This window comes from Staurois parvus, unplaced genomic scaffold (genome assembly GCF_062004578.1).
Source record: "Staurois parvus isolate SC_StPar_1 unplaced genomic scaffold, SC_StPar_1.0 ptg000023l, whole genome shotgun sequence".
NCBI classification, from domain to species: domain Eukaryota; kingdom Metazoa; phylum Chordata; class Amphibia; order Anura; family Ranidae; genus Staurois; species Staurois parvus.
Window position 1 is genome coordinate 3820167 of NW_028317819.1, and position 27792 is coordinate 3847958.

Here is a 27792-nt window from a genome sequence, read left to right on the forward strand (position 1 = left end):
GATCACTAGCACCACTATCAACCCATCCCCGCATGCGAGAGTGCTAGGGGTAATCATGGATTCTGAACTATCCTTTCCGGCCCACATTCAATCCCTGTCCAAATCATACCTCCGCAACATCTCCAGAATACGCCCCTTTTTAACCAATGATACCACAAAGCTCCTAATTCACTCCCAGGTTATCTCTCACCTCGACTACTGCAACTCCCTCCTCATTGGCTTACCTTTAGATAGGCTATCCCCCCTCCAATCCATCATGAATATTGCTACCAGGCTCATCCACCTTGCCAATCGTTCAGTATCTGCTACCCTTCTCTGCCAATCCCTCCCCTGGCTTCCACTCGCCCAACAAATAAAATTCAAAATACTAACAACTTACAAAGCCATCCACAACTCTCCCCCAGCTACATCACTAACCTGGCCTCAAAATATCTACCAAACCGCTCTCTTTGATCCTCCCAAGACCTTCTGCTCTCTAGTTCCTGTGTCACCTCCTCCCATGCCCGCCTCCAAGAATTCTCCCAAGCTTCTCCCATCCTATGGAACTCCCTACCCCAATCTGTCAAACTATCTCCTAATCTATCCACCTTTAGACGATCCCTGAAAACCATTCTCTTTAAACTTTTACTAGTTAGAAGCCCATCCTGCTTATAACTAGTAAACTGCCTTTTATTTCCTCCATCAGCTCATCTTCCACAGCTATTACCTTTTTTGTATCACTAAAGCCTTCCTCCTAGATTGTAAGCTCTAACGAGCAGGGCCCTCTGTTTCTTCTTGCATCAAATAGTATTGTTGTATATGTATCCCATAGGATGGGATGGGAATACTGAGCTGAGCTGACTGAGCACACAGGACAATCCCAGCATCCCCATGTAAAGTTTTAGACTGCTCTGGGTCGCCGTGTGCGGGTGACATCATTGGAGTGTGACTGTCAGGCTGTGAGTGAAGCAGAGCTCTGTCATTCTTTATATCACTACCACATTTGGCTCGATCGCCGACCGATGCAGGGGAAGTCCATTTCAAGGATGCCCATATAGAGCCCAGTCGCAGTGAATGTCATTTGGCTATATATAGATTTCCTGCAGTGGAAAGGATACATCTCTTGGAGGGATTCCTGCACAGAGCCTGTTTATTTCTTGCTTCTGGTGAGTGCATAGTGGTGGAGGATTGTCATAGATGTCACTTCACATCGTTGATCACCATTGATTCACACATTATTGCTGGACATTGCACTTTTTTCCTTTGGACTTCATTTATTATTTATGATATTGGTTATTAGTTCACGTTTGTTTTGTTCACATAGATCAATATTAGTGCTGCACCTTTGTATATTTGCTATATAAATCCTGTATAATAATAATAATATTGTACCACAATGCAGACAACAAAAAGTGTCAAAGTGAGGCAAGACTTTGTATACTCACAAACCCAGGCATCTAATGCTGATGAGGGTTGCAGGTCCCACCTCACAATATATATGACAGTCAAGCAACTAGTATTCTCAGGTTTAAGTTAGCAATAGCATTCTACTGATTTCTCTGATGACACGTGCAGGATGTTAGAGGGCACTGTCCCCAAGGAAAATGTTAGATAAAAAGGAAAGGCTGCATTTTTGTTTTGCATTGATAGCGGAAATTCATAATTCTCTCCCTGTTCGATGTCTGATAAGATATTGCAAACATACTCACCAAATATGTCACGAAACAGAGATATACAATGGACAAAATTGCTGCTCCAACATACAGTCCAATGTTTCCAAGGGCCGACACGTATATGACTACAAAGTACATGTTTATGCAGCATATGAGAAGGATGAGGATGCCACCAGCTATCTTCCAACCCCTGTGATGTTAAAGAATAGACTGATAAAATAACTGCTTATATAAAATAAATTCACTTACGTTGCATCAAAAGCTTACAATGAAACATAACTTATTTTATTTTAGAGGCTAGCATTACAGGCCTATACATAGAAAAAGGCTGGCACACAGATGTGGCAGGAAGGAGAATATAATTTGCCTGGAAAGGAAAGGTATGTAAATCTTCTTCTACTATGGCCACTCTGAGCATTAACGTGACAGAAAGGCAAAGAGCAAACCATTGTTCAGAGCAGATTACTGCCTGTAGCATTATAATAACATGCCTGCTTTAAAGCTGCTAAAAGAAAGACTAAGGAATGGAATGAATCAAGTTAAAACAAGTTAAAGTGAGCCTGTTACTACGCCACTAAATATGGCAAGGAACATCTTGCAAAAAAAATTTACTGACCCATCCAGTGGTAGCAACTTAAATTTTTGTTCTCTCTTCCTGAGCTTTGGTACCCGACACGCTAGACCCTGTGGATCCACCAGCAAGCAACTATTTCACTACTGTGTCCATTAGTGCCAAAGTGGGCAGTGGAAGAAGCCACAGCACACAGATAGAGCCATGACATCTGCTACACCTGGATGTGTTCAAGAGCAGCAATGGCCATGGCTCTGGAATGGAGAGCAAAGATTAGAGTCGCTGATGGCGGACAGGTGAGTATTATTTATCTTGTTTCATAGTGATTCTAGCTATTTTTCACACAGCAAATGGGTTTCTTTAAGATACAGAAAATATCTACAGATATTTTATAAGCAAATAAAATTCAACAAGTAAGTTTTGGGTAAAAGTAAAATATACATTATACGTCAGGGTTTAGGGAAAAAAATGAAAAGGGAAAAATGTTGCCACAAACATAAAAAAGGACATACAGTACTTTGTGTTTATATACTTACAGTCCATTTGCAAAGTCGTTCATTACAGGCCTCAGGCTGGTGAATGTTAGCACTGGGATCAGAGCAAACGGTAGCTAAAACATGAAAGAGGAATAATCACTGTTCCTACAGTATCAGCACTGCACACAATGGCTATAACTGTTAAAGCCTAAGCCCAGCCAAATTGTTATTTACTTTGGACAAAGTGGGGAAGGGTTAGATCCTGCATATGAATTTTGTATTGCTGTTGTGCCCCATGTTTTGCTCTGTGTTTTCCCCTGACGCAGCCATGAAATGTAGAGCACCATGTTGTTAAAGAGAAATAGATTTTTAATGCACAAGAGTAAGCAGGTTGGAAATACGTATGGGCTTCTCTTATTAAGGGAAAGATATTTATCAACTCTCTATCTCCTATCACTGCAGGACAGTTTATTTTTAACAGGAGAATTTTTATTAACATTTAGCTGTCAACAATATGAGCAAACAAACTTACTTACAAAGCTGAAAACCTTCCATTCAGTATTTTCAAGGTACTGGAACAATCTACACTTTAATACATTTTGATGAAGTAAAAGTTACATTTCAGTTTAGTGGGTCTCTGACACAATGGGGAAGATTTACTAAAACTAGTGGTGCACCAAAATGAAAATTCTGGAACGAAACCGAAAATTCAGGATGCACTTGGCTGAAAACCGAAACCGAAATGGACGGTTTTTAAAAAAAAAAAAAAAAATGTATTATTTAATTGTATTATATTTGACTTTTAAAATAATATAATTAATCTAAATTAATATGAATTTTAAACATACAATCCAGTAATGTAAAATAACTTATTGAAAGTAACACACAAAATTTTGACATGAAATAAATATAAAATTAAAAAACTTAAATGGAGGCATTTTTGCATGGAAGTCAATGGGACGCAATTTAGCATTGAAGTCAGTGGGACACGATTTTGCATTGAAGTTAGTTATTTTTTTTTTTTTTTTTATGGTTAACTGGATGGACTTTTGTCTTTTTTCAGCCAGACCAACTATGTAACTATGTAAATAGTAGTACACAATATTATCAGCACTTTTTTTTTTTTTTATTTTCCCCTATAGGAAAAACGCTGATAACCCTATTTTCGTCTGATAAATCGGTGCATCATTAACTTAAACTAGTGTACTCAGAATCTGGTGCAGCTGTGCATGGTAGCAAATCAGCTTCTAACTGCAGCTTGTTCAGTTCAGCTTTGACAATAAAACTTGGAAGCTGATTGGTTTCTATACAGGCCTGCACCATTTTGCATTCTTCAGTTTTAGTAAATCTCCCCTAATGGCAGTGGGAAAGCATGTTGTCACCACTACTGAGACACTTCACTGGCTGCAGTATTTGTTCAAGGAAAGTGAGTCACTAGTGTTGAAAAAAGATGGAAAAAAGCCCTAGAGTCTCCCTCTTCGAAATAAGTCAGCTCCAATATTTCTGCCTTGACAAGTTCTGTTAAAGTCTTCCTATAGACAACTGACAGAAGCACTAAAGGGAACCTATGAGGCCTGTAATGTTAGAGCTGCTAATATGACCTGTTAGACTGCTTTTGGCACTGTTCAAAGTAGAGGTGTCCCAGAACACAGGGTTCAGGCTTGTCCCAAGACCAATCCAGAGGGCTAGTAAGTGTAAAGAGGAAAATGATTGCTACTACTCCTGACTAGCCCAGATGAATAAATGATAAAGAACAGCCTCAGCCTACATGTGTCCACCAGGCCACACACCCTGATGTATTTGCCCTGCCCACCAGGGCTTTGTCATAGGCTCCATGACTAAGTGTCCTGTGGGCAAGGCGAAAAGCATCAGAGTGTGTGGCCTGGTGGACACATGTAGGCTGAGACTGCTCTATATTGTTTATTCACCTGGGCTGGTTGGGAGTAGTGGCGATCCTTTCCTCTTTACAGTTGCCAATATGACTTGATTTTGTTAAGGTGTGCGCTCCAGGGCCAGCATTCTGACCTGACTTCGATATTTCAAGATTCACTGACTTGGAACAGGTATACAGGGCAGCACTTCACTCTTCACAGTTCTACAGCTGCAAGCTTGTTCCAGGTCAGTGACTCTAAGTAGTAAAGCAAGGATACGTACTTGAGCACAATAATAATAATAATAAAAATAATCATGATGGGATTATGGATGAGATGTAATGATATATTTGGAATTATAAACTTTTTTTGTTTATAACCTCTCAATACACTAATATCATCATACAAGTACAACCTGCCAACCAATACCGCCTGCAGAATAAAAGTGCAAATAAAGCACACAGGAGGCTAAACTTATACATGTTTGCTTACACCAGAACACACTGGAAGAGGTGGACCAATTACAATATAATCATTCATATGATCTAACGCAATAAAACTAAAGTAAGACCATTCAATCATAGCACTGAAATAAGATGGTTAATGTCAACACCATATTACAGTGTGAATAGCAGTGTACAGCCACACACAAAGGTTATGTACTTTCTGACATACGTATTTAATCCATATTTATTATGAGATGCTCTTGGATATAACACCTTATGCATGTTGAGTGCAGACCTGTAACAGTGCTTCACCCGCAAACTGCCCCCACCCCAAATTTGGCCATAAAAAGGTGGCCCTGGCATACACAATTTACAAATGATATTTATATACTATCTGCAAATCAACAGATTACCTGCAGACACTAGAAGCTAGATACTAAACAATCTCTCATGGTAGTTGTATTGATAATGGCACATTAGCCCCATGAACTGCTTTGTACCTTGAATTGCAGCAATATTTGTGATCACAAAGACCATATTGGAATAAATGACAATCTACCAAACTGAACCAATCTTTTTTTATATTATATGTGATCTTACAGTAGTCCTTGTTTATGAAGAATTAAGTCAGGCAATTGGTCAATTAGTGAAAAGAGCACCTTGTTAGGAAGAGAGAAGAGTGGCAGAGATGAGCTTCTCAGTATTTTGCTTCTTGTTTCACTGTCCAGTCACAGGCTGGATGGGAAAGGGACTTGTAAATGAAAGTGAAACTGCAGCAGGGAAAGATTAGGTGGCCTCATCAATTAGACGTGGCAGATCTGTGTAATTTTTACAACCGGAAGGACAGAAATTAAAATTCTTTGGTAGGCAAAACATCTCCTTTATATGTATTTCACCTGTGCACTAGCCTGAAGTTCAGCTTTGGTAGACTAAACAAAAATAATTAATAAGTACCAGTAATTGAGGGATTGTGCACATTACCCTTCTATTTTGCTAAAAACAGTAAGATCTTTCATAGCTAGGCTTCATCTGAAGTCAAAAATGCATTTAATAATAAGAGATCTGAAAAGACAGCACTGAGCAAAAAAAGTGGTTGAGGCCAATCTGGCTACAGGATGGCCAGTCATATAACTGAAGCAAAACATAAAAATACACGTGACCCTGTGGCGCAAATGCGTAGGGGAGGGGCTTCATGATGTAACGACACTGTTCACATACCGATCTATGGACTGTCATTTCAGATGAGTGAAGGAGTTCTCTGTATTCTGGTTTCACAGTACTATTTTGTTTTATAAAAAGCGCTATACATCTGTTGCGATACAGCACTTCAAAAGTGTTGTGATGGATTTGGTAAAATATCTATTCGGTTTCCTCCTGAATATATATACATTTTATACATATTTACTTTTATACTTTTTTATATTTCTAAATATATGTGTTGTGCGTTTATATTTTGTCTGCTGGGCTTTGCAGTCCTCCTTAACTTGATTGTTCAGCAATGTTCTCAACCCCTCCCGTCGAGCCGTGAGGATCTTGCAGTTACGGCCTTGAATATGTGAGGGAGTGAAGAGATAACGGTTTCAAGTTTTTTCCTTCTTTCTATATTTCAGCCAACCAAAATGTGCTTTTTAGACTATGATCATATTTACATAATAATGACGTATACTCTATTGTTTTCTATGTATAAAAGATTAAGCACCGCCCTGCAATAAACAGACATGAGGACGTGGTTATACTGCACAGTTGTCAGTGTGATCATTTTCCGGCGTGCATGTGCAATTCATTTCTCAAAAAATTAGGAACAGCAGCAGAAATCCTACCCTGAACCCCATTGTTGTTCCCAAAACCTTTACAGCATGAGTGGCCATTTACATATTTTAATAAAGCTTAATGTTTTTAAGGATAAAGCACTACTGTGTTTCCTACCTTTTATCATATACACAGTGGAGGAGGATAGATAAAGGAAGTGTTCAACTCTGGGGGAGGAACCTTAACCTGGGATACACCTGCCGGTCCATGTCCAATTCAAGGGACGCATGCATTTTTTGACCAAACTTAACGTGAGGTCAAATACTCCAGGTGAGGGCACATCTGGTGATCCATGGTGGAGGATTTAGATATATGAAGATAATGGCTTTGAGTTATTCAAGTTGAAGATATCACTAATAATTAACGTTCACTTGTATGGACCGATGTTCACAGCAAAATTTTATTAATGCTTTTTGTGATATTTGGGTTCCAATTTATTTAATCTGAAGAAAGGCTGCACTGTTTTTTATGTTTTGCATTGATGCACATGTTAGGAGTATGTGGGTAGTGTGAGCTGCTTTTGTTAGTTTTCATTAGTTTTTAGCATGTGGTAGAGTTTATTTATTGCTCGTGAGCTTTTTTGATTACATACGTGTTCATGTAACTGAAGCAACTGACCTGTAGGCTTTGAAGCACATTGAGGAAATCATTCATGCCAGTGAGGTGCTGAACATCCTGGAAAATGGACACCAGAAGAGTGGGAGTAATAGCGATAGATCGGGTAAGGACCACTCGAGCAAACCTGGACCACTTTAGATTAAGAAAGCCCTGTAAAATAAAAAATAAAATAGTTAAACTATACTGGTGACTAATATGGCTAGAACCCAAAGCACACAATGGCAGTGTCCTTTGGTGCCTCATGTGTAATTTACGTCTTTTATACCACTTATACCACTTAACAGTTGTGCTTTCTTGTGCACATCTATCTACAGATCAGTGATCTTTGAACACATATGCAAATCCAATTGAACACATGTTATATTACAAAGTGTTCTCTCCAACCCAACAGTAGGCCAGTATACAGAGCCCAGCTGTAATAATGTACAATTGCCTTAAACTGGAATTAGGGAAGGTATACCCACCAACGGTTACAGTAATATTAATAAACACAGCATTATTAGCATTCAAGAGCAATACACAGGTACTAAGCTGGGAACTACTGACAGGTGTTCAGAAAAAGAGATGTCTTACTAGCTCAACATGCAGTCTCCACCTAGTAGTGAGAAGACATTTTGATTTTCCACCAGAGTCCAAATGTTTGGTGTAGCACATCTATACATATCCTAAACAGGATTATTGGGAGTGCTCATCTTCATTACCTACTAATAAGCCTGTCTGATTTAAAGAGGTTTGTATACTTATGTCTATAAAATATTAATCAGAAGAAACAATGGCTGTGTGAGGACCACACCCCAGAAAACCTGTGTTGCTTTTTCAATGCAGACTAAGACTTGGGACCAGAGGTACCTATAGAACTATATGTTGGAGTGCAATATACAACCCCCATAAACACTCAACTCCATGGAGTTGTCATGTTCCCCACCATTAATATCCTGCAGAATATTCCTGCTCGATTGTTCTTAAGGCTAGGTTCACAAAATATCGGTCTCCTTGTGGCCAAATTTACATGGGCACAGCAGCCCATGCATTTGAATGGGTTGCTGCAACTGCAGGAAAAGCAGAAGAAGGTCCCTGCACCGTTTTTAAAATGGCAGCTGCAGGAAAACTGCATCATGCTATCCCTTCTCAGCACAAAAAAATGTGCTGCAGTTTTCAATGCATGGCGTGCAATTAAGAATGGCATTTTTGCTGCGAGTTGCTTCCGCAGTGACAAAACATGGTCCACAATAACAGTATGTACTGCCATCTTCCTGCTAGTGTATGGACAAAATAGCTTACTTCATATCAGACAACTAGATAGTAGGGATGCACCGATACCGAGTATTTTCATGAGTACTTGTACTCGGGAAAATGACCCGAATCCCTGAATCAGATACTTTGTGTTGCGATTTGCGCCAATACAAAATGTATGTATGCAAACTGTACCACAAAAAATAGCATGCCATTTGAACAGGAATGGGGTGTGATTCCTTTCCAAATCGCATGCGGTTTCCCCACTGCTCCTATGTGAACCCAGGCTTGCGGCAAGCCTCCCTGCACCAAACCCAGCTAGGGATTTGAAATCCCTATGGCTTTCTCTCCTTTCAGTGCAGGGATGACAGTATGGCTTTTGACTAACTTATTGGTGCTGACCAATCAGAAGCCACCTAGCCCGTTTTGTCTTCCCTGCAAAGAGAGGAGAGAAAGCTACTTCACAGGCCTGGGAATTTGAAATCCCTGCGGTTTTCTCTCCTCTTCTTGCAGGGATGACAGTACAGGTTAGATGGCTTCTGACTGCTCAACATCGTGATGGTGCTGACCAATCAAAAGCCGTACTGTCATCCCTGAAGTGAGAGGAAAGAAAGCCGTGGGGATTTCAAATCCTGAGACCTGTGAAGCTGCAGTGGCCGTCCCAAATCCCACCAAAGCTCAGCAGCAGTGGCGGTCCATAAGCCTCTCCTATGACTGGTCTTCTACAAGTTGCTTCCTGAGAGTGAGGTGTCTATGGAGTGTGCAAAACATGCCAGCAGGTTCTAGTTTGGCCAGGTGACTATATCTTGGAGGAGGAGTCTTGGTTATGCCAAACTTCTTCCATTTGAGAATTATGGAGGCCACTGTGCTCTTGGGAACCTTAAGTGCAGGAGAAATTTTTTTGTAGCCTTCCCCAGATCTGTGCCTTGCAATAATCCTGTGTCTGAGCTCTGCAGGCAGTTCCTTTGACCTCATTGCTTTTGCTCTGATACGGTATGCATTGTCAGCTCTGAGGCCTTTTATAGAGAGGTGTGTGCTTTTCCAAATCATGTCCAAGCAATTTACTTTCCACAGATGGACTCTAATAAAGGTGTATAAATATTTCAGCAATGATCAAGAGAAATTAGAGGCACCTGTTATTGCAAAGGGTCTGAATACTTACAGCAGGTAAAATAAGTACTGAACATTTCACCATTTTTCTCAGTGAATATACACTCACCAGCGACTTTATTAGGCACACCTTGCTAGTACCAGGTTGGACCCCATTTTGCCTTCAAAACCGCCTTAACTCTTTGTGGCATAGATTCAACAAGGTGTTGTAAACATTCTTCAGAGATTTTGGTCCATATTGACATGATAGCATCACACAGTTGCTGCAAATTTGTCGGCTTCACATTCATGATGCCAATCTCCCATTCCACCACATCCCAAAGGTGCTCTATTGGATTGAGATCTGGTGACTGTGGAGGCCACTGGAGTACAGTGAACTAATTGTCATGTTCAAGAAACCAGTTTGAGATGATTTGAGCTTTGTGACATGGATGTAGCCATCAGAAGATGAGTACACTGTAGTCATAAACGGATGGACATGGTCAGCAACAATACTCAGGTAGGCCATGGCATTTAAATGATGCTCAGTTAGTATTAAAGGACCCAAAGTGTGCCAAGAAAATATCCCCCACACCATTATACCACCACCACCAGCCTGAACCGTTCATACAAGGCAGGATGGATCCATGCTTTCATGTTGTTTATGCCAAATTCTGACCCTACCATCTGAATGTCGCAGCTGAAATCAAGACTCTTCAGACCAGGCAACGTTTTTCCAATCTTCTATTGTCCAATTTTGGTGAGCCTGTGCGAACTGTAGCATCCACTTTCTGTTCTTAGCTGGACAGGAGTGGCACCTGGTGCGGTCTTCTGCTGCTGTAACCCATCTCCTTTAAGATTCCACGTGTAGTGCATTCAGAGATGGTATTCTGCATACCTTGGTTGTAATGAGTGGTTATATGAGTTACTGTTTTTTTACTGCCTTTCTATCATCTCAAACCAGTCTGCCCCTTCTCCTCTGACCTCTGACATCCACAAGGTATTTTCATCCACACAACTGCTGCTCACTGGATATTTTCTCCTTTTCAGACTGTTCTCTGTAATTCCGAGAGATGGTTGTGTGTGAAAATCCCAGTAGATCAGCAGTTTTTGAAAGACTCAGGCCAGCCCATCTGGCACCAACAACCATGCCATGTTCAAAGTCACTTAAATCCCTTTCTTTTTCTTCCCCATTCTGATGCTCAGTTTGAACTTGAACTTGTCTAGATGCCTAAATGCATTGTGTTGCTGCCATGTGATTGGCTGATTAGCAATTTGTGTTACCGAGCAATTGAACAGGCGTACCTAATAAAAAGAGGCCGGTGAGTGTATTTCTAAAGGTGATATTGACATGAAATTTTCACCACATATCGGTAACATCCCATGCAATCCATACATACAAAGAAAGCAAAACAAAAAAGGTCAGAAATTAAGTTATGTGTAATAAAATGGAATGACACAAGGAAAAAAAGTATTGAATACGCTAACTGAAATGTATTTAAAACTTCATACAAAATCCTTTGTTGGTAATGACAGCTTCAAGACGCTTCCTGTATGGAGAAACTAGTCGCAAGCATTGCTCAGGTGTGATTTTGGCCCATTCTTCTACACAGTCTTCAAATCTTGAAGGTTCTATGGACCTCTTCTATGAGCTCTGATCTTTAGTTCTTTCCATAGATTTTCAATTAGATTCAAGTCAGGTGATTGGCTGGGCCATTCTAGCAGCTTTATTTTATTTCTTTGAAACCAGTTGAGAGTTTCCTTGGCTTTTTGTTTGGGGTCATTGTCGTGCTGAAATGTCCACCCTCCTTTCATCTTCATCATCCTGTTAGATGGCAGCAGATTTTTATCAAGAATGTCTTGGTACATATGTCCATTCATCCTTTTCTTCAATGACATGAAGTTGGCCAGTATCGTACGCTGACCTAACACCATGATGTTCCTACCTCCAAAATTCACTGTTGGTATGGAGTCTTTTGGGAGATGTGCAGTGCCATTTGACCTCCAAACATGGTGTGTATTATGGCATCCAAAGAGTTCAATTTTGGTCTCATCTGACCAGACTATATTCTCCCAGTATTTCACAGGCTTGTCTAAATGTTGTGCAGCAAACTTTAAACAAGTGTCAACATGCTTTTTCTTCAGCAATGGAGTCTTACTTATTGATTTCTTTGAAAGAATTGTACTTGCTAATTCTAGGTCTTTATGAAGCTCTCCACAAGTGGTCCTTGGCTCTTGGACAACTCTTCTGATATTTCTTTTCACTCCTCTGCCAAAAATCTTGCCAGGAGCACATCATAGCCGGTTTATGGTGATATGGTGTTCTTTCCACTTCCAGATTATGGCCCCAACAGTGCTCACTGGAACATCCAGAAGTTTAGAAATCCGTTTGTAAGCAATGCCATCAGTATGTTTTTTCAACAATAAGGTTGCGAAGGTCTTGAGAGAACTCTGTGCTTTTACCCATCATGAGATGTTTCTTGTGTGACACCTTGGTAATAAGACACCATGTTATAGACCATCAGTTGAGACTGAACCAGCTGATATTAATTTGCACTGACAAGGGGCAGGATTGCTTTCTACTTACTGATAGAATACAGCTGGTGTCTTGACTTTCCATGCCTTTTTGCATCTCTCTTTCTTCATGTGTTCAATACTTTTTCCCTGTTTCAATGCATTTTATTACACAACATAATTTCTGAACTTATTTGTTTTGGTTTCTTTGTGTGTATGGATTGCATGGGTTGTTACCGACATTTGGTGAACATTTCATGTCAATAGCACCTTTAGAATTATATTTACCTTTGACCGATTCTCTGCTGTTATATTTCTTTTACAAAGAATTTTTATTATAGAATAGATATTTACCTATAGAAATGGTGACGTGTTCAATACTTATTTTACCCGCTGTATGCCAATATGATATTTCAGTTTTTTCTTCTTCATAAATTTGCAAACATTTCTAAAATTCTGTTTTCGCTTTGTCATTAAAAGTGTAGATAAATGGGAAAAATAATGAACTTAAAAAACTTTAGTATCAGGCTGCAAGATAACAAAATTGAAAAAAGTGAAGGGGGTCTGAATACTTTATGGATGCACTGTAAGTATTTTACTGTAATTGCCTGGAAGCAACACGGTTACCAAGATTAAAACAGATACACAGAAAAGCTAACAATACAACCAGTAAAAATCAGCTGAGTAATTTTAAATGCAAATGACACATGGGACTTAAAACATACATAGTGTTGTGCTAACTCATATAAACATAATAGTCTATAAACAGATTGAAACGTGATAGTTCAATCAAAATATAAAATATAAATATAAAGTGCTTTCATATAAAGTGAATGGTGAAAATCAAATAAGGTGCTTGAATGGTGAAGAATCACTACGATGTGCTCCGGATAAATAAAGTGTATTTAAAAAACACAGTGCTCCACCTTGACTTAGTGTTCCTCCACCTAAAAATATATATGGATGGCCGCTCACCTCTTACCGTGGACCCATAAATTAATACAGGTGAACAAAGCATGATAATTCCAAAAAGATGCTTTATATGGCAGCAGAGAGCTTATGACAGGCACCCTTTCAATGACAGTAAAAATGGGACTCTTCTCAGCTTAACTCCACATATAGAAAGAACAGAGGACATCTCCCATAGTGTAATACTGTTTTAATTCCACATAAAATAATTACAGAGTGTCATTTATATAATAGAAGCAGTAATATAGCAATTTGCAATTCAAAACTCCCGTTCCCTAAAAAGCCGGCAATGATGTCACTAGGCTCCACCCCCACACTGGGGTTTTTTTTTTAACACCTGACGAAGCCACGTGGTTGGTGGCGTAGTGTGTGGGAGCGGAGCCTAGTGACGTCATTGCTGGCTGGAGCGGGAGTTTTGAATTGCAAATCGCTATGTTACTGCTTCTATTATGTGAGTGACACTCTAGAATTATTTTATGTGGTATTAAAACAGTATTACACTATGGGAGATGTCCTCTGTTCTTTCTATATGTGGCGTTAAGCTGAGAAGAGTCCCATTTTTACTGTCATTGAAAGGGTGCCTGTCATCCGCTCTCTGCTGCCATATAAAGCATCTTTTTGGAATTACCATGCTTGGTTGACCCGTATTAATTTATGGGTCCACGTTAAGTGTGCGATCTCCTTTTAAGCGTTATTGCAGTGGCTCTATTTTATTAGCTTATTTACTAGTTTAATAGCGCACATTGTTTTTTATTTATTTAGACTCATAGGACTTACCTCCATGACAAACTGACCAGAGTAGGTACCAGTCATTGTTGAACTTTGACCTGCAGCTAAGATGCCCACAGCCCAGATGTAGAGAGCTGGAGCCCCAAAATAGCATCCTAGGACCACTCCCTGGAACAAAGCACACATTAAAAAGAGATGATTAAACAAATGCATTATAATATGCTATTGCCACCTTCTTCACCCCCTTTTACCACCTGTACTAACTACTCTACAGAAGAAAGATGTACATACTTACCTATTCTCAGGCTGCTCTGGTTCGGTCAGATGATCCCCCCCCCCCGTCAACCAGCGCTGGCTTCAGGGGAGAGGAAAGAGCGCTCTGAAAATGCCTGGAATGCCTGAGTGGTGACGTCATCTATAGGCTTACTATGGGCCATACTTTGTCGGTTCTCTCTCCTCTCCCCTAAAGCTGCTGCTAGATGACACAAGGGGGCTGATCGCATGAGTGGACTGGAGCAACCAAAATAATAGGTAAGTATACACATCTTTCTCCCACAGGGTAGTTCGTATAGGCGTTAGAAGGGCGGGACACGTTTTTAGATTAGATTGATCCTGGAATTCCACTTTCAAGTAGTATTAAGCCCTCAGTGTTAACTAAAGCCAAAACTAACTATCCTCCGACAATCCTGTTCCATCCTGATCGCCCACGTGGGCAACACGGCTCTTTTTTACCCCTTGCGGGGGCACATCCTTACCTTCCTGACTGAAGGTTTGGTGGATGGAAAGGCACCGGAAGCAGCCTCCGGCCAGGATGAGCCTTGGTGCCCACACCTGCCAAGATCGCCGCTCCACGCTCATCCCCGGCCTCCACTCCGGAGTTGTTTCAGGGAGGCACTGGAGGCCTCTCCGCCCTCCTCGCCTGTTCTGGATCCACCGCTGCTGCTCTCGCAGACATCTCCCAGTGACGATGGTGCAGAGGAGGCTGTGAAACCCACCCTGTCGGATGTTATGGCTACTATCAAGGTAAATCACTCTGATCTGATGGGGAAGGTAGAAGAGCTCAAACTTGATTTTACTCTTATGTGCCAGGAAATGCATAAAGTCACAGAACGGGCATCTGCTACAGAAAAGCGCATTAGTGATTTGGAGGACGTGCTTAACCCTCTCCTGCCTAAAGTTAATTTGTATGGGGGTAAAATTAAATCTCTGGAGGATAAGGTGGATGACTTGGAAAATCTCCATCATAGGAATAACTTGCGGTTGGTGGGCCTGCCCAAGAAAATGGAGGGGTCTGATCCGGTGGCCTTTCTGGAAATCTGGCTGGAACAGGAATTTGGCCCTACCTGCTTAGTAATTGAGGGAGCCCATAGAGTTCCACGTAGGCCTCTCACTGGGGGTAGTCCCCCTCGCACCATGGTGATTCACCTTCTAAACTACAGGGACAAGGATTCGATTCTACGTGCTGCTCGCCTGAAAGGGAGCCTTCGCATCAACAACACTGTGGTGTCTCTCTTCCCTGATTATTCCATGAAGGTTCACAACCTCAGGGCCAAATACCAACATGTCAAGCAGAAATTACGTGAATATGGACTGTCCTACTCTATGCTCTTCCTTGCTACTCTACGTGTGGTACATCAAGATAAAGTAAATTTCTTTCAGACCCCTGACATGGTCATCCCATGGTTTGAGGCCCTGCCACGTTCCCCTAGATCTACTTCTTCCCCTCTGATACCTTGATGGTCGTTTTGTAGTGTCTACAAGCAAGCTGACTTACTACCTTCTTTCGTGTTCTCTTAGCTGGCCGATCACTATTATTCCCTGCAAGGAGGTTTTTTTAGCCTGTTGGTTGGCTGCTGATGTATGGTTTTTCTTTTCCCTAACACTCCAGCTTGACTGATTCTGGGTTTTTTTTTGTTTGATCTTTTTTGGTGCTTTTTTGACCACCATGGGACCTCAGGTTATGTTTCCTGTGACTTTACTTGGTTTTGGGATTAAGCCCACTCCTTTTTTTTTGGAGCTGGGCAGGGGCTGGGTTGTTTGCTTGTCTTCCTGTAAAAAAATTTTTGTTGGATTGCCTGTGGTGTGGCTGCTTTGCATGTTTGATTTGTGTGTTTGCGCACCATCTCCCCCTAACGGTATCGCAGTGGTGACAGGGTTTGCGGCTGGACCTGGGCCCCTGTTGCCCTTCCACCTAGTTACCATATTTCTACAGGTGAAACTCAAAAAATTAGAATATTGTGCAAAAGTTCACTTATTTCAGTAATGCAACTTAAAAGATGAAACTAATATATGAGATAGACTCATTACATGCAAAGCAAGATAGTTCAAGCCGTGATTTGTCATAATTGTGATGATTATGGCTTACAGCTCATGAAAACCCCAAATCCACAATCTCAGAAAATTAGAATATTGTGAAAAGGTGCAATATTCTAGGCTCAAAGTGTCCCACTCTAATCAGCTAATTAAGCCATAACACCTGCAAAGGGTTCCTGAGCCTTTAAATGGTCTCTCAGTCTGGTTCAGTAGGAATCACAATCATGGGAAAGACTGCTGACCTGACAGTTGTGCAGAAAACCATCACTGACACCCTCCATAAGGAGGGAAAGGCTCAAAAGGTAATAGCAAAAGAAGTTGGATGTTCCCAAAGTGCTGTATCAAAGCACATTAATAGAAAGTTATGTGGAAGGGAAAAGTGTGGAAGAAAAAGGTGCACAAGCAGCAGGGATGACCGCAGCCTGGAGAGGATTGTCAGGAAAAGGCCATTCAAAAGTGTTGGGGACTTTCACAAGGAGTGGACTGAGGCTGGAGTCAGTGCATCAAGAGCCACCACACACAGACTGGTCAGGGGTTTCAAATGTCGTATTCCTCTTTTCAAGCCGCTCCTGAACAACAAACAGCGTCAGAAGCGTCTTACCTGGGCTAAAGAAAAACAGACCTGGTCTGTTGCTCAGTGGTCCAAAGTCCTCTTTTCTGATGAGAGCAACTTTTGCATATCATTTGGAAACCAAGGACCCAGAGTATGGAGGAAGAATGGAGAGGCACACACTGCAAGATGCTTGAAGTCCAGTGTGAAGTTTCCACAGTCTGTGTTGATTTGGGGAGCCATGTCATCTGCTGATGTTGGTTCACTGTGCTTCATTCCAGGGTCAACACAGCCATCTACCAGGAGATTTTGGAGCGCTTCATGCTTCCTTCCGCAGACAAGCTTTATGGGGATGCTGACTTCATTTTCCAGCAGGACTTGGCACCTGCCCACACTGCCAAAAGCACCAAAACCTGGTTCAATGACTGTGGGATTACTGTGCTTGATTGGCTAGCAAACTTGCCTGACCTGAACCCCATAGAGAATCTATGGGGCATTGCCAAGAGAAAGATGAGAGACATGAGACCGAACAATGCACAAGAGCTGAAGGCCGCTATTGAAGCATCCTGGTCTTCCATAACACCTCAGCAGTGCCACAGGCTGATAGCTTCCATGCCACGCCGCATTGAGGCAGTAATTGCTGCAAAAGGGGCCCAAACCAAGTACTGAGTACATATGCATGCTTATACTTTTCAGAGGTCCGATATTGTTCTATGTAAAATCCTTGTTTTATTGATTGCATGTAATATTCTGAAATTTTCTGAGATTGTGGATTTGGGGTTTTCATGAGCTGTAAGCCATAATCATCACAATTATGACAAATCACGGCTTGAACTATCTTGCTTTGCATGTAATGAGTCTATCTCATATATTAGTTTCACCTTTTAAGTTGCATTACTGAAATAAATGAACTTTTGCACGATATTCTAATTTTTCGAGTTTCTTGTCCTGGAATGTTCGCGGACTGAACTCTAAATTCAAAAGGGCCTCTGTTTTTGAGTTCAAGTCCAATCATCCTCATGTTCTATGCCTCCAAGAGACTCCTCTCATGGGCTCCAAAATTCTTTCCCTTAAGAAACATTTGGTACTACATGGATACCACTCTACCTATTCAAATTACGTATGTGGAGTGTCTGTGTTGATTTGTAAGGCCCTTCCTTTTTCCTGTGATCAGGTGATACTGACCCCAAAGTTCAAAATGTCCTTTTACTATGTTCAATACATGGTGTCCTGTTGATCCTGGTAGCGGTTTACTTTTACCCTCCTGTCATGGCTGTGATATTTACTGACTTAAGTGTACGATTGTCTTCACTGCCTTGTTTTGCTACTGTTATATTGGGGGACTTCAACTCGATCTTGGATCCTATGCTGGACTTCTTGAGGCCCCTCTCTTTTGATTCTAAGTTGTTTGGGCAGTGGTGTGAGACTCTTTTCACTATAATGATATTTGGCATTGGAAATTCCCTACAGCCAGGGTGTATTCTTGTCAATCCAAATCATATTGTGCTCTTTCCAGGTTGGATTATGCTTTGGCTTCGCCTGCGGTGCTACCTTGGGTGTTCTCCATTTCGTATGTTCCTCACTGTTGCGGATCACTCTCTGCTGCGCTTAGAACTACAATTGGGCCATAAGCCTGCTTTTCACTCTTGGAGGCTCAGCCCTCTCTGGATCTCTATGCCAGAATTTCAGGGACCCATTCTTACTGAAATGCTTAATTATTGGGCTACTAATGAACACTCTTCTTCCCTGGGCTGTCAATGGGACACCTTTAAGGCGGTAATTCGGAGGTCCTATATTTCCAATATTGGTCATTACCGTAAGGTTACTAGGGCTACCCAAAGGCAGCTTGAGACCCTCTTTTCTCCCGCACGTTCTCAGTATACTTCTTTCCCCTCGCCAGAGTCTCAGGGTGCTTTAATCAACGCTCATCGTGCCCTACAGCTCCACCTAGTTGATTTATCTCGTAAACAACAACTTTATTTATCCTCTCAGTTGCTTGAGCATAGTGGGAACAATGGTAAGTTGTTGGCATATCTTTCCCGCACGGAGGCTGCCGATAGCTCTATACCCGAAATTCGATTGTCGGATGGCACAATTTCCACTGACTCGATTGTTATTAATCAGACTTTTGCTCATTTTTACGAAATGTTATATTCAGATGTTGGAGCTCCGACTGAGGACTCCTTTGTAGGTTTTTTTACTTCTCTTGAATTTCCCACCTTGAGTGAATTAGACAGTTCCCTCCTTGATGAGCCCCTAACAGTAGAAGAAATATTGGCAGCAGTTTGCTCCCTGCCCTCCAATAAGACACCGGGGCTAGATGGGTTGCCTTCTGAATGGTATAACATATACAGGGAGGATCTGGCTATGCGTCTACATAACCTTTTTAATTCAGCTTTTGAAGATAGATCACTTCCCGAATCTATGAATGAAGCTCTCACAGTGTTAATACCCAAGCTTGATAAGCACTTGTTACAGTGTGGGTCGTATTGTCCAATTTCATTGCTTAATAGTGATGTTCAAATTTTGGCTAAACTTCCTGCCACCCATGTGCAGAGTGATCTTGATGTCAGTGAACCCGGATCAATCTGGATTCGTGCCTGGAAAGAGCACTTTTGAGAATATACGACATCTATATTTACATATACATAGAGCTGCTGTTGAGGTGCGGAGTGGGTTGGTGTTATCCTTGGATGTGCAGAAGGCCTTTGACACAGTTCTCTGGCCGTTTTTATGGAGGAGAATGGGTATCCCTTCTCGCCCCTCCTGTTTGCACTGGCCATTGAGCCCTTGGCTCTGGTGGTTCGTCAGGCGGTGGCGATTAAGGGCATTCGTGTTGGTTCGCTAGAGGGAAAAATGTCATTATATGCTGATGGTGCCCTGGTATATCTGGATAGCTCTGCTGAATCATTCTCTGGACTGATTTGTGTGGTGGAGCAATTTGAAGAGGCTTCGGGTCTTCAGGTTGGTTGGGACAAATCGTTGGCGTTTCTTATTGGCCCCACAGTTCTGTGCGACTTTTTGTCTAATACGAAATTGCAAATTTCACATCAGTTTAGTTATTTGGGTATCCAAATTCATTCTGACCTTTCCGCTTTTGAATCTCTAAATGTTGCGCCCCTTGTTACGCATATGGAGACTAGACGCTGCCTCTCAATTTGATTGGTAGGATTAATATTTTCAAAATGGTATACCTACCCAAATTGTTGTATGTATTTAGGGCCTTGCCAGTTTTTCTCCCTAGAAAGCTATTTAACAAACTGGATTCGGTTTTGTACTGTTTTCTTTGGGGTGGGTCTCACCCGCGGGTGGCCAGAGCCTCGCTTCAGGCATCTAAGGTGACTGGGGGTCTGGCTTGTCCTAACCTCCGTAATTATTTTATTGCCGCATCCCAGTTGGCCTATGTGTATAATTGGTTTTGTGGTTCCTCTTCTACTTCCTCCACTGCTTTTCTCTCTGCCCAGTTTGGCTCTCTTGCTACTCTTCGGGATACTTTCTATAGGTCGATTGTTTCCCGTTGCTCCCATTACTCTCCGATAGATACTAGTTGGTTGGTTTGGTGGGAGGAAAGCAAGTTGCTCTCTCCATCTCCTGGTGTATCCCCCTGAATTTCTTTGTGGTACAATCCGAATGTCCATGAGCTACTAAACCATCCTGATTCTGGGTGGTGGAGTTGTCTTGGGGTCACTCACCTCTCCCATGTTTTTGTTGATTGGTGTTTTCTGTCCTTTGAGAATTTAAAAACTCGTTATGGTGTAATTGATACATTTTTCTACAAATATTTATTACTACGGCATGCTTTACGGGTTCAGTTTGGTACTTTAGCCCTTGAACTTTCCATTCGCCCCTTGAGGGGCTAATGTTGGACCCTGATGTGATGAAGCTGGTTACTACCTTCAATGCCCACCTCCAGGCGGCCAGGACTAATCCCTTTCAAATTGCTCTACGTAAGTGGGAGGCGATTCTTCTTGGGCTGTCTGAGGAGGGTTGGGAGGAGGTGGAGGAGGTCTGTTTTCAAGATCTGATCAGTACTGCTGATAGGGTTATTCAATTCAAATTCATACATCATCTTCACTATACCCCAGCCCGGCTTTGGATCGGCATCCTCGTGTCCCCGTTGTGGCCTCGAGGGTGCTGGTCTGTTGCATATATTTTGGGCCTGTCCGGGCCTTGCTTCATATTGGCAGGACCTCTTTTGTTTTGTTTTTTTTACGTAACCTTGCATTTGCCAGTGCCATGTACCCCAGAAGCTGGCCTGTTGGGTATATTGAACAGTTTTGTCCCACACACTCACTCTAGGGTATTGCTACGTTTGTTTGTTTTATGCTAGAAAACTTGTGTTGTTGAATTGAAAGGGCGATACTCCGCCCTCTATATACTGATTTTATCGCATGGGTAATCTGGTATAAGCCCAATATAAGCTGATCTATAAAGGACAGGCCTGATTTGTAAGGGAGTTGATGGTGTGGGTGTTTGTGCTTGTTTGTGACTGTTGTATGTGTTTGGCTGCTGTTGTATGTTTCTGACTGCTTACCTGTTATGTTATTATGTTGTCTTGTGATTCTCTTTTGTTATATGTATGGGGTTTGTTGCCTACGATAATCTGATGTTTGTTTTTTTTAATCCCCTTTTCGGTATTCTGTACCCTTTTTCTTTGATTTTTTTAGTTTGAGATTCTGCTATTATTTGTCTCTTCCTTGTTCTGTTATTGTTTGTGTTTTATAAATGCAAAATAAACACCTTTTAAAAAAAGCTAAGTGAAAACTCTTTTTTTAGTTGTAGCTAGAGTGGAGAGGGAATAGAATACCTGCCAGGTTTTTCTGTGGTCTGCGTTCCTGTTAGGGACATTCACCCTCTACTCGTCTTGTTTGCTATTATCACTGAGAGTGAAAGGGAAAGAAAATCAAAGATTATGTTGTAACCAGAAGAATAGAGGGGAACCTTCCAATTGGGACACTAGTTCTGGTAACAACCAGGGGTCCCCTCACTTTGGAGGGACATCCTCAAAGGAAACAGATGACAAGTAAAAAAACTGAGAGCCCTCTATACAAAATGAAAAAAAAAAAAAAAAGGTTTGCCTTTAGTTCTACTTTAACCCATTGAGTACAATAAAATAAACATTCTCCAGTAAATTATTGCCCCAGTTCTTGCAATTTGCATTTTCCAATGTTGCTGTCTCCTGTTCTCCCAGTGCTACATCCCTGAACATTTCAAAACTTCACAGGAAAGAGTTAACAGTTGACAATAAAGTCTCTAAGCTAGTTTGTTAACTTGAAGAAAGGAGGGGAAAGGAGGATGGAGGAGCAGGAGAGTGCTTTTACCAAACTAGGCTATGGGCCTGTGTGTTTCTGTTGATGCGTACAGTGCAGGGAGCCACAACTCCAGTCAGTTTTGCCAGCCATCCATAAAATCATGAACAGTTTGTAAAAATAAAGCACTTTTCTCCTTTTTATAGTTATCCGTGCCCATAAAACTATCAGGCTCTCGCTGGCTGTGGACTGCACCAGTGCAGTTCTGGAGTTGGCTGACTGGTAAACAGTTAGGCTTGGTGGGTCTAGGTGTGCATCTGTGCAATGGCGTCATAACATACAAGGGGTGTGTGAATAAAAGCCATGCCCAATGTGCCTTTTCCCGCCAGCCACCATTCCACTGCACAGTAGCCAGGAGGACCAACAGCCTGCTTGCTATGAACAGGCACGGACTATGCCCTGTCCGCTTGCCCATCCCAGCTAAGAGCCTGAGCTAGATGCTCTCACCCCTTCACAGCCCTGCGCTCCATTAAGTGCTGGAGGGTCAAAGCAAAGAGCTGGTGACTGACAGTCACTGCTCTCTGTTTAGTGAAAGCCGAGCACTCAGTGTTCGATGATCATGTGATCACTTAGTTCTCAAGCCAGCAAGTGACAACTGCAGCATCAGACCAATGCGTCACCCACATAGGAGAATATGTATGTTTTTTTTAAACATCCAACACTTTTCCTTTAAGTGATACTTTCTATTTCGTCAAGCAGTTCAGCCAAATTTCACCAAGTTCAATAACATTTTCCAGAGCAGTTCCCCTATTTTATCATACTAGCAACTGAAGTAGCTTCAACTGCTTAAAGGTCTTATGGGATACGTTATTAGGCCAAACTTGTTGGTTTCACTTGAAAATGGCATTTGACAACCTAGATAGTGCAAACTTCAAATCAACAGACAGTATTTTTAGTGGCTACCAAACAAGAGAACATATATCTAGGAGTAGATGATTTGTCAGCTGTGCAAACAGGTCTACCACTGAATCTGGGGGCAGTATAGTACTTACAAAGTATTTTCCACAAATTGTTCCCCCATCTGAGTTTGACGCTCTGCATACTGAATTTATTGAATACAAAGTGACACATTTCAGTGATGTTGCTGAGACTGACACATATGATACAAATTGGCAAAAGGTAGGACAAAGCTGTATTACGCATCAGGACAAACTGAAAATACCTAAATTCTAATATCTGGTGAAATTTGCAAAAACTATGCTTTCCCTTCCATCCAGACCTTAATCCTATAGAAAATTTATAGAGGAAGCTGAAACTTCGAGATGCCAAGCGACAGCCAAGAAACCTTAAGGATTTAGAGAAGATCTGTAAAGAGCGGACTAAAATCCCTCATGAGATGTGTGCAAACCTGGTAACCAACTACAAGAAACATCTTACTTCTGTGCTTGCCAACAAGGGTTTTTCCACCAAGAACTAAGTCATGCTTTGCTTTTGGATCAAATACTTATTTTTTATTATTATTATTATTATTATTACAGATACTTATATATTTTTACTCACTGAACTGCATCTCAATTTATAACATTTGTATAATGTATTTTTTTCTGGATTTTTGGTTGATATTCTGTCTCTATCATTTAAAATACACCTTGATAAAAAATTATAGGCAAACTTGCAAAATCTGCAAGGGATCAAATATTTTTTTCCCTATTGTATATTTAAATTTGCATTGAAAACTGTACTTTTATAAGTTCTTGAAATGTCAGTAAAAACGTGGCTGTGTCAGTAAATTTCACTTTGGTATGTTGGCAGCCCTGAATCTAGCATCTGATTGCAATGGTAGTTTCATAGATTGCTGCATGAGAAATGAGCCACCCTGAAACAGAAAACTGGTCATGGCACCAGCTTACACACAGGAAAGGTTGAAAGATCTCAGATTGTAAGCTCCAAGGAGCAGGGCCCTCCCCTAACCCTCTTGTATTGAATTGTACCGTTGCTGTATTGTCTTCCTTTGTTTTGTAAAGCGCTGAGCAAACTGTTGGCACTATATAAATCCTGTACAATAATAATAATAATAAAAAAGAAACTGCATACTCAGTAAGTGATAAAATCATTTGCCAAAAGTGCTTAAAACTGAGAGTTTATTATCATCACTTTAAAGTACTTGGTTTTCATTAAATGAATAACATAATAATAATAATAATAATAATAATAATAATAATAATAATAATAATAATAGAGTATACAGTATTTGTAGCTGCTGACTTTTAATAAAAGGACACTTACCTGCCTGTCCATGGACTCAGCACTGTCCTCACCTGGGCCAGTTCTTTGCCAATCTTTGGGTCCCTGGCACTGGTATATTTAGTGGGGGGGGGTTAAAGAGGGAGGAATTCTAGTGGAATCACCTAGTGGAAGTGGGAGGAGGTACCTGAGAAAACTAGATGCTCACTCCACAAAAAAGTTATAAAGGAGGGGGGGAGTGGGGGGGGAGAAGGACATGTGGAAGTTCCGCTTTAACCTCAGATTTTACAACGTAACATAATGGAACACACAGAACATTATACACATTTATACCACATAAATGATGCCATGTGATCTAACTGAGCCAAACAAAGCCTGTGTCATAGTTAGTCCACATAGCAAATTTTCAGAAGCACAGAAAAGCTGGGTATACATACACTAGTAGAATTTCGTTCACAATTTTTCTTTGTAAGAATGTTGTAAGAGTGTTATTTCGTTTTTCTAATCCTAAGTGAGGTCAAAGCAATGTTTATTTTCGAATGGAGTTGAATTCAAATTTCCGGTCCTGTTCATGAGAAGTTGATCTATAAATCGACTTCTCAAGAACAGTCCTGAAGAAAAATTTCCATTCAATCAGCACTTGCATCCAGTCAGCTGCAGAGCTGATCAGCGTATTCTGATGCAGGGGAGTCCTGCTGTTAGAATACAATGACACAGCGAGGAGAATTCTCACATCTACATCCAATTTCTTTTTTTAAAAAATAACCCTGAATGGCCAGTTTAACAGCGTATAGTTTTTGTTTGGAAAAGTCTGTTCATTCCAATACTGAATGGTAAAAGCAAGCAGAATCTTGAACTGCTTTTAAAAGACAATTGAATGTTCTGAGGAATTGTGTATACATTTTCCTAAGAATTTGCTTACAAAATTGAATTTAATATTCTACAAATGTACCCCCAGCTTTAGATAGTTTAACATTAATACATAAAGAATTAGCTTACCCCTTTGTAAATGTCCACATTCAAAGTATCATTGTTGTTTGGAAACAAACTGCTACTCTGCCCACTAAAAGTACTGTTGATGCACTCATTCAGCTGGAAAAAAAAAAAAAACATGGTTTATTTAAAGGGTTTTCATGTAGAGAAAGCCTATTTACCACAGCCATTACAAAACACAATGACAATGTGATATTCCTCCAATAATTCCACCATAATGCAAAAAAAAAAAAAAAGCTAGGTTTCTCAGGCTGAGAGAGATGGACACCTTTACTTGGTGACACAGTTATATCGGTTAAGACCAAGTGTAGACCAGGTCAACAAATACTGTGCTCCACCCCAGCCCACGGAGTATTATTAAAAATATGGACAGCACCACTGGAAACAATATCAGGAATAATTATATGGAAAAATATATCAGATAGAAAAGATATATTGGAAAGAGCAGCTATCTTATCCTTGAGGACAAGGTAAAATATGAAACAATCACTTAAGACAGCACTCCTCAATCACAATATACCTCTTAATATGTGAACCAAAACACATTTGTATTAGTGCAATATAATTAAATAGAACAGTGCACTAAATAATACCATGCAAAACAATACCATGCAGAAGAACGTGACTACTAAACTCTGTGAATACGCAAATAAATCAATGTCCAATGAAAATATCCATAAAATAATAGTGTTCATAAGAATAATAGGGAAATCATAAATCCTCTTCAATTCTTATAATGAACTTCTGTGTTGTGTGATCAAACACCACTGTGAGAATCCACCACCAAATTAATTAAATACACTCACCAGAGCTCCATGCTGGTTAAGATTATAAACCACCTACAAGCGCTTTAGCTCTGGGATCAACGATCTGCAGAGGCACATGATGGCTAATAGCTACTCCATGAAATGACAATTGACTCTTCATGCACTCAAAATTGGATCATAAAGAAAGAAAAAAGAATCCACATAGCGTAAAACCATCCAGGCATTTTATTCAATAAAAAAAACTTCAAATCCACTCACACTGAACAGTGTCAAAGCCGACACTAGTGTATATTGCATACAACAATGATAATCATAGGTTTGCTCCGGTCCCAATTAGACATCAGCAGCTCACCCATAAGTGGTGATGTCACCTCCGAGGCCATAGCATGGAGCTCTGGTGAGTGTATTTAATTCATTTAGTGATGGATTCTGTGTGTGTTTGGTTTACATATTAAGAAGTATATTATGATTGAGGAGCGCCGTCTTAAGTGATTAATTGTTTCACAGTGTATTATACTTGCAAATGTGCAATGAAGGTAAATGGGGACAGAGGAACTATAGAAAGTTGCCAGGGGGCAGGGCAGTGACACTTCTTCATGCAGCCTCTGGTGCTTAGTTATGTGAGGGGAATCACATTTGAGATTGCTCTGTTTCAGAAACCAATTTCAAAATAGCCCCAAATCACTATACTATGCTGAGTGGTGGACCTCCCACAATGTATGAAATTAAATGAATGCTTCTAATGTTACATCTCCCTTTATCAGTCTCAGGACAATATCCAATAATCCAATACACATTTCATCACCCTTTCCCCACTAAACCTTTCTTCTATAATTCTGCCCAGCTGCAACCACTCTCTGCAGTGATCCTCCGGTTTCACACTATTTGTTGCTATGCATAACTGCAACTGCCCCAAATTTTAGTATGTCAGCCCCAATATGCATAGAGAACAACTGGATAGATTTTAAAATTACACAAAAAAAAAAAAAAGCTGGGAGGGGCATGAATGTTATCACATAATATCCATGTAGTGACTTACCACTTCGTCGTTGGTCTTTTGATAGAAGGCTTCAGCAAACACTGCCACAACGAAGACGTTGATGAGGAAGGACACAAAGAGGGCTATAGTGGACTCAATAAAAAAGTATTTATTTGCTTCTCTTACTTCTTTCTTGTTAGAGCGATTCACTTCCCTGGACTGAACACAGCAAGACATTTTTCTTAGAGAAGACAGTTGGTTGGAGGATCAAGTAAACAAAAGAGAGCACAACGATCATAATTTGTATTCAAATCATTGATTGAAGAATGATTTTCTTTAATAAGAGAAATGCAGAAGTTACGGGAGCCCATTACCATCTACAAGAGATATTAACTATTTGTACCCCAGGCCAATTCTGACATTTCTGTCATACATGTAAAATCTGCATTTTTTGCTACAAAATTACTTAGAACCCCCAAACATTAAATATTTTTTAAGCAAGGCCCTAGAGAATAAAATGGAGGATGTTGCAATTATGTCACACGATATTTGCCCAGCGGTTTTTCAAACTCAATTTAAAAAAAAAAATACACTTTTATTTTAGCGAACACAAACACTATTTATTATCCAATATTTGTTAACAAATAAATGATGGTGTTATGACGAGTAAATAGATATTTGCCTGCGGAATGGCGTCAAGCTACGGTACATTAAATTAAC

At 40.7% G+C, this 27792-nt stretch overlaps 1 protein-coding gene across 2 annotated transcripts in view; it reads right to left on the minus strand.

The window, feature by feature from the left end:
* Window positions 1-27792, minus strand: part of SLC11A2 (solute carrier family 11 member 2) — a 142463-nt gene that overhangs the window by 35697 nt on the left and 78974 nt on the right. For both annotated transcript variants that reach the window (XM_089692828.1, XM_089692835.1), the window contains exons 10-15: window positions 27133-27291; window positions 25333-25425; window positions 14026-14145; window positions 7444-7593; window positions 2760-2833; window positions 1689-1842 (exon numbers count right to left, since the gene is read on the minus strand). In XM_089692828.1, the coding sequence (XP_089548954.1) occupies window positions 1689-1842; window positions 2760-2833; window positions 7444-7593; window positions 14026-14145; window positions 25333-25425; window positions 27133-27291 (750 nt within the window). The remainder of the gene's footprint in view (window positions 1-1688; window positions 1843-2759; window positions 2834-7443; window positions 7594-14025; window positions 14146-25332; window positions 25426-27132; window positions 27292-27792) is intronic.